The sequence below is a fragment of the Tamandua tetradactyla genome, chromosome 5 (assembly GCF_023851605.1).
Source record: "Tamandua tetradactyla isolate mTamTet1 chromosome 5, mTamTet1.pri, whole genome shotgun sequence".
NCBI classification, from domain to species: Eukaryota; Metazoa; Chordata; class Mammalia; order Pilosa; family Myrmecophagidae; genus Tamandua; species Tamandua tetradactyla.
Genome location: NC_135331.1, coordinates 77,698,434 through 77,710,568, shown reverse-complemented (window position 1 = coordinate 77,710,568; position 12,135 = coordinate 77,698,434). Strand labels below are relative to the sequence as shown.

The window sequence follows — 12,135 nt, the reverse complement described above, 5'->3', positions numbered from 1 at the left end:
CTGCTGTTGTATAACAGTTATGGAATTTTGGCATCCATACTCAATTATATAGTGGAAAGTATGTATTAAGAATATATTTTCACTGAAAAATTCTTAAAATGGACAATTTTGTGTTATAGATATATTACCATAGTTTTGAAAAAATTATGTGGAAAAGCATATTTTGAAGTACTTTTCACTATTTGATAGCACATTGCTTGATTGCCAGTGTGCACAGCATAGCTGAATAATAATAGTGTTTTGTAAGCAGTATTAATGAGGAATTTATTGCCATGCGTCAAGTTTTCTGCCCCTCTGAGTTCTTGGCAATGCTGCTTGACTCTGCTTTTATAAGACCTATAGAATAGCCTTTTTCTGCCATTACTGTATTTTGAAATACTGATGAATGCAGGGCATTGAAATGCCACTTCTTTCATGAGAACTTCATTTATGTTGCTCCCGTAATTTCTCACAATGCTTTTTATTTCTCTAATGTGCTTTGATACCATCTGCCATAAATTATAGTTATTTACAGAGAAGAGTATATCTCTCTAGCAGCTAATTGTCTTAGGTGGCAGGGCCTGCTATTACTCAACTTTGTCAAGTATATTGTCATTGACGTAGTAAGTTCCCAAGCAGTGTTTGTTGAATAAAATTTAGATGCAGGCAGCATAGAGTTTGAAATAATTAAAAGTAGAACTATAGAGTACAATTAAAAAAAAAAAACACCTATTGCTTGGGTATTCTGTGTTTTTAAAATGAATTTCATATGGCAGTTGTTTTCAGTCAGTGATTAACTAAAATTTGTTTTCTGCACTGCAGGATACCTGTCCTGCTGTCGGTTTTTAGATGACAGCCAAATTGTTACAAGTTCAGGAGATACAACTTGGTGAGTTGACTCCAGAGGAACACTGGTTTTGAGGTTGGGGAGGTTCTAGGACCTAATGTAAGGAGAGCAGCTGTTGAGCATTTGCATTTGTGCATTGCATCCTAGTGCTCTGTGGGACATCGAGACTGCCCAGCAGACCACCACCTTCACAGGGCACTCTGGAGATGTGATGAGTCTCTCTCTAAGTCCTGACATGCGGACTTTCGTTTCTGGTGCTTGCGATGCCTCTTCCAAACTGTGGGATATTCGAGATGGAATGTGTAAGCAGTCTTTCACTGGACATGTCTCAGATATTAATGCTGTCAGTGTAAGTGAATAGCCTTTCTAAGGAAAATGTTTTGTCCATTTAAACTGTGAACCCGACAGAATGATTCTAAAACCTAACTGCCTGCAAGAATTCTGTTAATGTGCTCTTAGAACATTGAATCCCCAAATGATAAGGGTTTGATTAAAAAATCTGGAAGTTTTTAATGCATGTACCTCCTCTGCTGATTGATACCCAGTATCTTTAAAACTATTCATATGTTTTATTCACGGTGGGGTTTTTTTTGTTTGTTTTAGTTGTTTCAAGCATGAGGGTAAATTTGATCTGTTACTTTATCTTGACTGGAAACAGAAGTGTAGACAAGAAATAATTTTTTAAAAACCATCTTAGCTGAAGAAAGAAATTGATTTCTTAATTAATTTCTGAGCTCTAAAGGGGTTACCCAGTACTGAAAAAAAAAAAAGGTAATTAAAAGACACCACCACAGACATATACTGTTCAAGTTAGAACATCAAAATACAAGGACAAAAATCCTAAAAGTATTCGCAATGAAAAAGCAAATTATCTAAATACAAAATATAAAAATTCAGGCTGGCCTCACATCTTTCCACAGTACATGGCACTGGAAGGTTACTGAACAATATCTGGTGAGTGTTAAAGGAGAAATACTGTGAACCAAGAATTGTAAGTAGAAGAGATCATATTTTATGGTAGGGGAGAAAATAACAGTAAATGTAGCGTAAGAGATTAAAACAAAGCATAACCAGTTAAGACAATACCTGGTTACTGCTTTTAGAAGATAAAGATTAAATTGAACTATATGTTACTTTAAAAGATACGTATCTAAAACAAAATGGTCCAGAAATGCTAAAAGTAAGAATTAAAGAATGGGTAAATAATAAACCAGAGGAAATCTGGAGTAGTAATATTATTATAAGACTAAGTAGAATTGAAGGCAAAAAATTATCAGATGAGAAAAATTTTATATTAATAAAAGTTAACAGTCTGTAATGAAGCTACAACATTTAAATGCATGAAATAAAAACCATTAGAAATACAAGGAGAAATGAACCCAAAACACCATTGTGACTTTGATACACCACTTTGACATATTGATGTCTTAAGTAGGAAAGAAATAAGATATTGAGGATTTAAATAATATAATTTAATAGAGTTGATTTACTAGACATATTGTGCTCTGTACCAAACAAATGCTCATTACAAACCTATAAAAACCGATCATATGGTAAGTCACTCAAATAGTAAATGAGTTGGAGATAAATACTCAAGAAGTCAGAGAACGGGCAGTGGCCACTTGAGAGTGGGAGGAAGGAATGGCAAGTAGAAAAGCACAATTATGGAGGGCCAAGTTTAGGGTCTAAGAGCATCCTCACTTCTGGTATCAAGCTGAAGCTCAGGGGTCCCCAAGACCCTCCTGTTTGCATTTGTATCTGGTTATGAATTCAGTGTGTCCGAAAATGGTAACAGCACCCCTTCACTTCTGAGACCAAGTACAAGTTCAGGGTTCTCCAAGACTGTCCTCAGGTTCAGAAATTTGCTCAAAGGTCTCACTAAACTCAGCAAAGCTGTTTTATTCTCATTTGCAGTTTATGCCAGTGAAAGGATACAGGTAAAATCAGCCGGGGGAGAGCTGTGTGCAGGAGGCTGCCCGGCATGGGTCCCCGTTGTCTTCCCCCGTGGGGTCTCTATTGTCTGCCTCCTGTGAGGCCCCCAGCAGTGGCATGTCTGATCATGGTAGGGAGCACTGCCTGCCAGGGGAGTCCCCCTGAGCCTGGTGTCCGTCCAAGTGGGGCCCATGTAGCTGGTCTTGATTCCCAGGCCCCGGAGGTGGAGGTGACGCTGTGTGGCCTGGGGCTTTGCTGTCCATCACGCTGTCTGGGGTGGTCCAGGCCCAGGTCAGCGCGGACCCTCCTAGCGGGCCGGGCAGCCCAGGGCTCAGACTTGCTCCCAGCAGCTCAGGGCAAGGGCCAGAGATTTCTTTGGCAAGGTTCACCCTGTGTTGCACAGAGAGTAAAGCCTTTAAAAGGCCTGTCAGGGCCCTTCGGGACCCAGACCATCTTCCCTAAGTTGAATGTAAAGTTGTCCTTGGGCAAAACCTGACTGAGAGTGGCAAAAGGCTGTCAGAGTCTTTATTCCACTCAGTATGACTCTGTTTCTCTGCAGAATGCTGGTGTGTGGACCACAGGGTGCTGCCCACAGGGATCTCACCTAATACCCAGGATATTATCTTTTTATAGTCTGACAGATCCCGCATCTTGCAAAATGCCTGCCTCAAGGCTCCACAGGGGCCCTCCAGGGACAATGGCCCTGCCCCACCCACCTCCCCGCCACTGCCCCGCCAGCCTGGCCTCACCCTGCATGCTCCAGCCCCGGCTCACACTCGCTGTCCCTCTCCCTCCGGGCCCTTTTCCCAGACCTCTGCATGTTCCTCCATATCTTCTTTCAGGGCTTTAGGAAGTGTTTATTTCTCATTAAGGCCTCCTAGACACCCATCTGAGAATTTTCCCCCACCGCCCTGCTTCATTTTTTTCCCCCTTAGCACTTACCATTAGGTAATATACTTATTTTTACATTTATCTGTCAAGCATATTGCAGGTGTCCTTCACTCGAGTGTAAGCTTCACAAGGACAGGTTTTTATCAGTTTTACTAATGTCTATCTCTAGTATCTGGAACAGTGCACAGCACACATAGTAGATGCTCAGTAAATATTTGTGGAATGAAAAAATATTTAGAAAAATGTCTGAAAGAAAACTATTAGATCGAAAAATCCAAGTATACTTAAGAGCTGATTCTGTAAATCTCTGGCAGACCTAACTTAAAGAAAAATGTAAAAATCACAAAATCTCAAAATACAAAATTAAGAATAATAAATGTCTTATACTAACAGATAAAAGACTTTTAAAATTATAATATCTTTTATAACCTAATGATAATGGATTCTAAATCACAATGACCTACAGTATTTTCTAGGAAAATACAGATTGCCAGAATTGATTCAGTAAGTGAATCAATGATAATCAGTCAAAATTAAAAAATTAAAAAAAAATTTTTTTTTAAAGTTTCAGGTCATTTCATAGGTGTTTAGACTTGGAAGGAACAGAAATTTTTAATGCTAGTGAAATTATTCTAGAATGCAAAAAGACTGAACGTTTTCTAGTTTATCAAACTAGCATAACCCTTACTTCAAAACATAACCCTTACTTCCTCAAAATTAGGTGAAATTATCTCAAGAAAAAGTATAGCAAATCAACTCCAGCAGTGTAAGAGTTAAACATTGACAAAGTAAAAACGCTATTATTGTGTAAAATGTGTAAAAATTACTTAACATTAGGAAACCTATTAATAGATTTTACCATTTCAGTTTGTCAGCATATCAGAAACCAAAAAGGCATCTGATAAAAAGCACAAACCCATTTCTTAAAAGATAAGAACATTTTTCATGAATCAGGATGAAAAAGCTCTTTTCTATCATTAAAAATACATCTTATCTTAAATGAACAGCCAACATCATATACACACACACAATGTCGGACTATTTATCTCTGAAATATTTTCCTGTGAATATAAATCCATTAGAGCACATTCTAAATAATGTGTTTTCCTGGCTGCCAGGCAATTAAATCAAACTCGTTCTCTTGTTGAGGTAAGCATAATTTTATACCATCCAAACCAGGAAACTTTTTATTTTAAATATTGAGTTATCTTCATACATATACAGTCCATCCAAAATATACAATCATTTGGTTCCCAGTATCATCACATAGTTTATTTTCATCACCATGATCATTTTTAGAATATTTGTAACACTCCAGGATAACCTCCTGACTCTGTTTGAAAACTCTCAGCCATTGAGACTTTGTTTTGTTTGATTTCTCTCTGCCCCCCTTTGGTCAAGAAGGCTTTCTCAGTCCCCTAATGCCGGGTCCTGGCTTACCTGGGATTTCTGTCCCATGTTACCAGGAAGATTTACACCCCTGGAGTCATGTCCCACATAGGAGGGAGGGCAGGGAGTTCACCTGATGAATGGCTTAGAGGCCGTAACTGAGCAACAAAAGAGGTTCTCTGGGGGTGACTCTTAGGCATAATTATAAGGAGGGTTAGCTTCTCCTTTGCAGGAATAAACTTCATAGGGATGAACCCCAAGATTGAGGGCTCAGCTTATTCAATTGGTTGTCCTTAACTTGCTTACAAAAATATAAAGAATTCCCCTGATGGGGAAGTTGAGTATTTCCTTCTTTCTCCCCAGTTCCCTAAGGGGACTTTGCAAATACTTTTTTGTTCTCTGCCTAAATTACTCTGGGATATATTGGGGCATCATACAAACCTGTTCGAACCAACAAAATCTCACTCCACATTCAAGATTCCATGTAAGTATGATATTCAGATAAACTGACCATACATGTTGAATTAGATAATGTGCTACCAAAAATGTAAATTTTGCACAGTATGGGACTTCTTAACAGTGAAATGCACTCAAGGCGTTTCCATTATATTAAATGACAGTAATGCCATTATCAATTCAATTTAAATTGTTCTGAAACTTCTAACTAATATGGTTAAAACCAAAACTGAAATAAGAAATGTTAGAAAGTAGGAAAATATGTCATCACTCTTTGCAGCAATGCATTGTCTGGATATAAGATCTACTTAAAAATCAATAGCTTTCCCCTACCAATAATAAGCAGAGATAGAAAGGAAGAAAATCCTATTGGGAGTGACTTCAAAAATTATGGAAATAGACAACAAATTTACCAAGAAATATGTAGAATCTTTATGAATACAATCATAAACATTAAAGTTGTCTTCCTAACAGGAAATATATTCCATGTCCCAGATGGAAAGACTGCATGTTGTAAACTTACCATTTATCCCCCAAACTCATTTTTAGATTGCATCCAAATTTTAATCCAAATCCAAGTTTTTGGTTTGCTTGGTTTTTTGAAGAAAGGCTAGTGAATATGGAGAAAAGAGTCTTGACCAAATGTTTATGAAATTCAAGTGGAAGAAAGAAAGAAGACACTGATTTGAAGTAGGAGAACAGCAAGAATGTTTTGCTGTGACAGTTAATAAAACTTACTATCAAGTTAAAGTGATAAAAGAAAAAAAGGTGTGATACAGATAGACGGAAGAATAGGAGAAAAATAAAAACCAACACCACTGGATATATAAGAATTAGTGAATGATGTAGCAATAAAATCAGTAGAAAAAGGATTAACAGTGTTGGAACAATTGCTTAGCAATTAAGAAAATTAGATTCTTACACTTAAGGCTATATAGTAAATAAATTCCAGATGGATAAAAATGTGCAAAATAAAATTAGTGAAAAGGAAACTTGAAGAAACTATAAGTGAACATCTGTTGATTAATTGCCTGATCAAGAACTTTTTTTAAATAAAAACAATGAAAGATATCTTACAAGTAAAGTTAAACAGATTTGACTACATAAAAATTTAAAAAAGTATACTTTTTAAAAATAAGTAATACTAGAAGGTAAATGATAAACTGTAAAGTAATATTAATAAGAAATGAGTCAAATTTATATTTTTCATTTTATTCTTACAAATCAGCGAGGAAAGAACTAATAGCCCAGTAAAAACTAGGCAACAGGCATAAACTCTTAATATACAAAATAAGTATGAATAGCTGTTAGATATATGAAAAAAATATGACTTCATTTGTAAAAAAAATCGGTGTTGAGTGGTATCAGTATCTGAGAAATATAATTCACAGACAAAGCATGCATAATTTTCTTTACTACCAATTTAACTATAACTTTGCCTAACTGGAATGTTTTGTGTTCTTATTTTCATTCACTATTTATTTCCTATAATGGGATTTGGGAACATTTTTTTAACAGTGAATATATACATTCCATAAATAGTAATGTCTAATTTAAATGTTTTGGCTGGGACCAGAGCCAGTATTTTTGAGTACTTGCTGTATGCCAAGCAATGGGCTATATACTTTACATATATTATTTTATTCAACCATAATGAACATTCTGAAGCTGAAACTAAGGCCCAAACCGTTGAAACATCCTTAGTGCCCACCATTACTCAGCTGTGAGTTTGAATCTAGCTCTGTCTAGCCCCAGAGTCTGGTGACACTGCCTCAGATGATTTTGGTGTACTTCAGTGAAACACATGTATGGTGCTTTGCTTTTATTTCTAGTTTTTCCCAAATGGGTATGCCTTTGCCACTGGCTCTGATGATGCCACTTGCCGCCTCTTTGACCTTCGTGCAGACCAGGAGTTATTATTATACTCTCACGACAATATCATCTGTGGAATCACTTCTGTAGCCTTCTCAAAAAGTGGACGCCTGCTGTTAGCGGGTTATGATGACTTCAATTGTAATGTCTGGGACACGCTCAAAGGAGACCGTGCAGGTTAGTAAACAAGTGCACCTTAGGTTCTCTTCCTTACGTTTTGTCAGGAGACACAGAGCAGTCTCCATCGTGGCGTCTCTCCAGGCCCTTCACGTGCCCTGCACATGTGGGGAATGGCAGCCTGCGGCTCTCCTTTGGGCCTGTATTGTTCATCTTTGAGTGCATTCCCTTTTCTGAAGAGGAGTTCGGTAACATTTTCATGTTTGGTAAGTTTTGATATAATGCAGTGATGGTGATTCAACATGGTCTTTTCCCCATCACAGTTTTATTATAACTTGACAGGAGCACTGTGGCTGCTGAGGGCCATCTTCCTTCTGGGACCCAGGCCCATTGTCTTCCCTCAGCCCCAGACTTTAAATTCACCCCCTGCAGATTCCAAAATATCGCAGCACACAACAGGCCGTGCTAGACATTGTCACTAATTTAAAAAATTACCCAGAATGATTTTTAGATTTTTCAGTAAAAATTGTTTTTGTACATGGTTTAAGAAATTGAGTAATTATACATGGCTTGTTTTAAAAAAAAAAATCACTGGTCCTCTGAGTACCAGTTCATATTTTCTGCTCCCAAAGGTAGCTGTGTTTAATTTTTCTGGCATTTACTTCTATATCTTTAAATAAAGATATGTTGCTATTGCTGCTACCGGATTTTTTATTTTTTATTTTTTTAAGTTTTAAGCATTATCTGTTGTCCACCTAAGGAAGATGAGGGTTTGGCTTTCTTTATATACCTGCTCCCATCACAGCTGTAGCCTACCCATCCTCCAGTTTTCTCCATATAGATGTGCACTTACTATTTTGTTTAGAAAAATGTTCAGTGTTTATAGAATTATGATTTTTTTTTTTTGCTTTCAAAAGTCATTAAAGAATTTAAGAGAAAAACGGATTTTCACATATGCCGAGATATACCATTTTTGTGGCTTTTTCTGTTCCTGAAGTTCCACGCTTCTCTCCATGTCTTTCCCTTTAGCCTGAAAAATATCCTAACCATTTTTTTAGAACGAGTTGTCCTTTGGTGATTTCTTTGTTTTCTTTCAGTCTTTATGCTTGTCTTCAATCCATAAGGATATTTCGCTGCATATTTAATGCTGGGTTGATAGGCCTTTTCTTTCAGCACATTAAAGATGTCGTTTTATTCTCTTCTATCCTCTGTGTATTCTGATGAGAAATCTTAAGGCCTTCCAGTTCCCTTATATGTATCATTTTTCTCTTGAAAAAAATGAAAACAGTTCAGTTATAATGTCATAGTGCGGTTTCTTGAGCTTCTTAGATCTGTATTTCACAGAGTTGGGTCATTTCCAGCCATTTTTCACACATGCACTTTCCTCCTTCAGGACTAACAGTGGCATGAATATTAAAGCTTTTGATAATGTCCCACAGATATCCAAGGCTCCGTTAATTTGTTTTCAATATTTATTGGAAAGAATTAATATTATTGGTATGGAAAATTACTCTCAATGTATACCTGCTATGAAAACATCAGACTAAAAGTATTAACGTTTATTCACCCTTCAATTCATATATACCTCTTTAACATGGAGTTCTGGAAAGCTGTATGCCAGCATATAAAGAGGATTTGTTTCTGGGTAGTAGCATTCTTGGAAGTTTTATTTTTTCATCTGTTTTATTTCTACCAAAATTTTTAATAAAATGAATATTATTTTGACATGACAATTAGAAATATATACACATATATTTTAAGTAAATATAATATTTACTGTTTCTTAAAATTAGTTAAGTCTCATTTTCTCTATTTGTTATAAACTTTCATTGATATTGAAATCAGAAAAATGACATACATGCATTCTGGATTTAATTTCAGTTTTAAAAATACTTAGCCATGTGAAATTATATGTATATTTAAAAAATTTTTTTTATTTAAAAGTTAGAGGTTTATAGAAGAATCATGCATAAAGTACAGACTTCCCATATACCATCCTATTATTAGCCCCTTGGATTCATGTGGTATATTTGTTAAAATTCATGAAAGAACATTTGTTTAATTGCACTATTAATTCTAGTCCATTGTTTATGATAGGATTCACTGTGTTGCACAGTTCTGTTTTTTTTTTTAAATAAAATCTTCATTCTAGTAACGTTTATAAAGCCTAAACTCTCCCCTTGTTAGCCACATTTAAATATGCAGTTCATTGCTGTTGATTACTGCTGCCATGACCATCATCCATCACCAAAACTTTACAGTCTACCCAGATAGAAACTCTGTATCATTTAAGTATTAACTGCTCATTCTCTTCCCCCACCTTGACCCCTAGTAACCTATATTCTAAGTTCTGACTCTATGAGTTTGCTTATGCTAATTATTTCATACTCGTGAGATCATACCCTGTTTGTTGTTTCATGTCTGGTTTATTTCCCTCAGCATATCTACAAGTTTCATCCACGTTGCTGTATGTGTCAGAACTTCATTCCTTTCTAGGGCTGAATGATAGTCCATTGTTTGTATATACCACATTTAGTTTATCCACATTTCTCCATTTGATGGACACTTGTGTTGCTTCCATCTTTTGGCAATTGTGAGTAACGCCACTCTGAATATTGGTGTGCAAATATATGTTTGAGTGCTGCTTTCAAATCTATTGGGCATATACCTAAAAGTGGGATTGTTGGGTCCTATGGTAATTCCGAACTGCCAAGCTGTCCTCCACAGTCCCTACACCATTTTACATTCCCATCAGCAATGAGTGAGTGCTCGTTGCCCCTTGTCCGCTCCAACTTTTCCATTTTTTTTAATAGTAGCCATTCTCGTGGATGTGAAATGGTATGTCATTGTGGTTTTGACTGGCAGTTCCCTAATGGAGATTGATTGTGGGCATTTTTTCATGTTTTTTTTTTTTCACCATTTTGGTATCTTCTTTGGAGAAATGTCTATTCATTTGCCCATTTTTTAAATGGGTTTTCTTTTTATTATTGTATTATAGGATTTCTTTATATATTCTGGATATCAAACCTTTATTGGACATGTGGTTTCCAAATATTTTCTCCCATTGAGTAGACTCTCTTTTTACTTTCATGATTAAAGCCCTTTGAGGTGCAGAAGTTTAAAATTTTGACGAGGTCCCATTTATCTATTTTATTTCTTTTGTTGTTTGTGGTTTGGGTGTAAAATCTAAGCAATCATTGCATAAAACTAGATCCTAAAGATATTCCCCTACATTTTCTTCCATGAGTTTTATTGTCCTTATATGGTTCTTATATTTAGGTCTTTGATTTTGAGTTAATTTTTGTAGAAGGTGTGAGATAGGGGTCCTTTTCATCCTTTTGCACATGAATATCCATTTTTCCCAGTACCACTTATTGAAAAGACCATTGAGTTTTCCAATTGAGTGGACTTGGCTGCCTTGTCAACAACCACGTCACAAGATTTGACACTTTGAGAAAAAGATACCACTAATAAATTGCAAAAGAGAAAATGCTTCACAGAGTTACAGCAGACATAATGTTCAGCTGAAAATCATTTGATCAGAGTCAGGTTCTGAAGATACCAGACAAACTAGTATTTGTTTTGAATTCAGTGTGTAACTTTCTTACCAGATGGATTTTACAGAATAGACACTGGTCCTTTGTGGTCAGGATTACTGCCATAAAACCAATTTTAGCACAATTGTACTTCAAACTAAACCTCCTATAGTTGTGGTAGTCTACACAACATGTTGTATGCCCTGTTGGAAAAAATTAAAATGTGAAGACCCCCTTCTGTAATTACCTGTAGTCAATATAAATATATTCCTACCTTCCTGGCGACAGCAGGGATAAATTTAGGTGCAAACCCGATGTACTTAGGTTTGCTTTACAGCTGACAAGTCTTAGTGCTTCTAGACTGGGGGATATACAAGAAAGAATGTCTTAAACTTTTTCAAGTTGAGAATAGAAAATTAGGATCAAATGGGCACATATTTCCTGACCGTTCTGTCAGTAATTCTTAGCTTCTTTGAGAATAGTTAAGCCACCGAAACTAAACCAATAGTTTTTAAAATATTCAAATGCTTTTCCATCCTAAGTACACTTTAAAGTCACTGAAACTGAATATTATTTACTTTGCAGAAGCACTCCATTCAAAATTGACCTGATAAACTGCAAAAAATCCTGATCCCCCTCCCTGTGTTCATGCCCATCCTTTCTGTGTCTACTGTATATGCTGCGCCCACCTCCGCACCCCAGAAAGACTCATGTAATGGCCCAAAGCAACTTACTCCTGTTTTCTTTTCAGTAGCTTTGTAGTGTATAAGCTACTCAGTATACACACTCTAGGATGATACACTCCTGTGGTGTTTCTCTCCAGTTTAGAAATCTGCTCAGGTTCAGATACTCTTTAAATCCTTTTCCAATGAACATAAATAGAATTTGTGGCCCTTAGCTTCAAAGGCAGTACAAGGTTAAAGAGGCTAATAAGGGAAGCTGTTTGGATTAAACAAAGGCCACCCAAGTATTCTTTGTAAAAAGAACTGAATCTGAATTATTCCAGTCTGGCATTGTGTAAACATGATTTTAAGTTCATTTCGCTGGACTTTAGTAACCACTTGAGGTTCTGCAGGACTCCTGAACTTTTTTTTTTTTTTGGTTTTTAAAAAGGGG

The 12,135-nt window shown here is 36.3% G+C and overlaps 1 protein-coding gene across 7 annotated transcripts in view; it reads left to right on the top strand.

Annotated features, from left to right (window-relative positions):
• GNB4 (G protein subunit beta 4) overlaps positions 1-12,135 on the top strand; it is a 129,557-nt gene that overhangs the window by 99,154 nt on the left and 18,268 nt on the right. For all 7 annotated transcript variants that reach the window (XM_077161126.1, XM_077161131.1, XM_077161129.1 and 4 more), the window contains 3 exons: positions 802-868; positions 974-1,175; positions 7,327-7,543. In XM_077161126.1, coding sequence (XP_077017241.1) covers positions 802-868; positions 974-1,175; positions 7,327-7,543 — 486 coding nt within the window. The remainder of the gene's footprint in view (positions 1-801; positions 869-973; positions 1,176-7,326; positions 7,544-12,135) is intronic.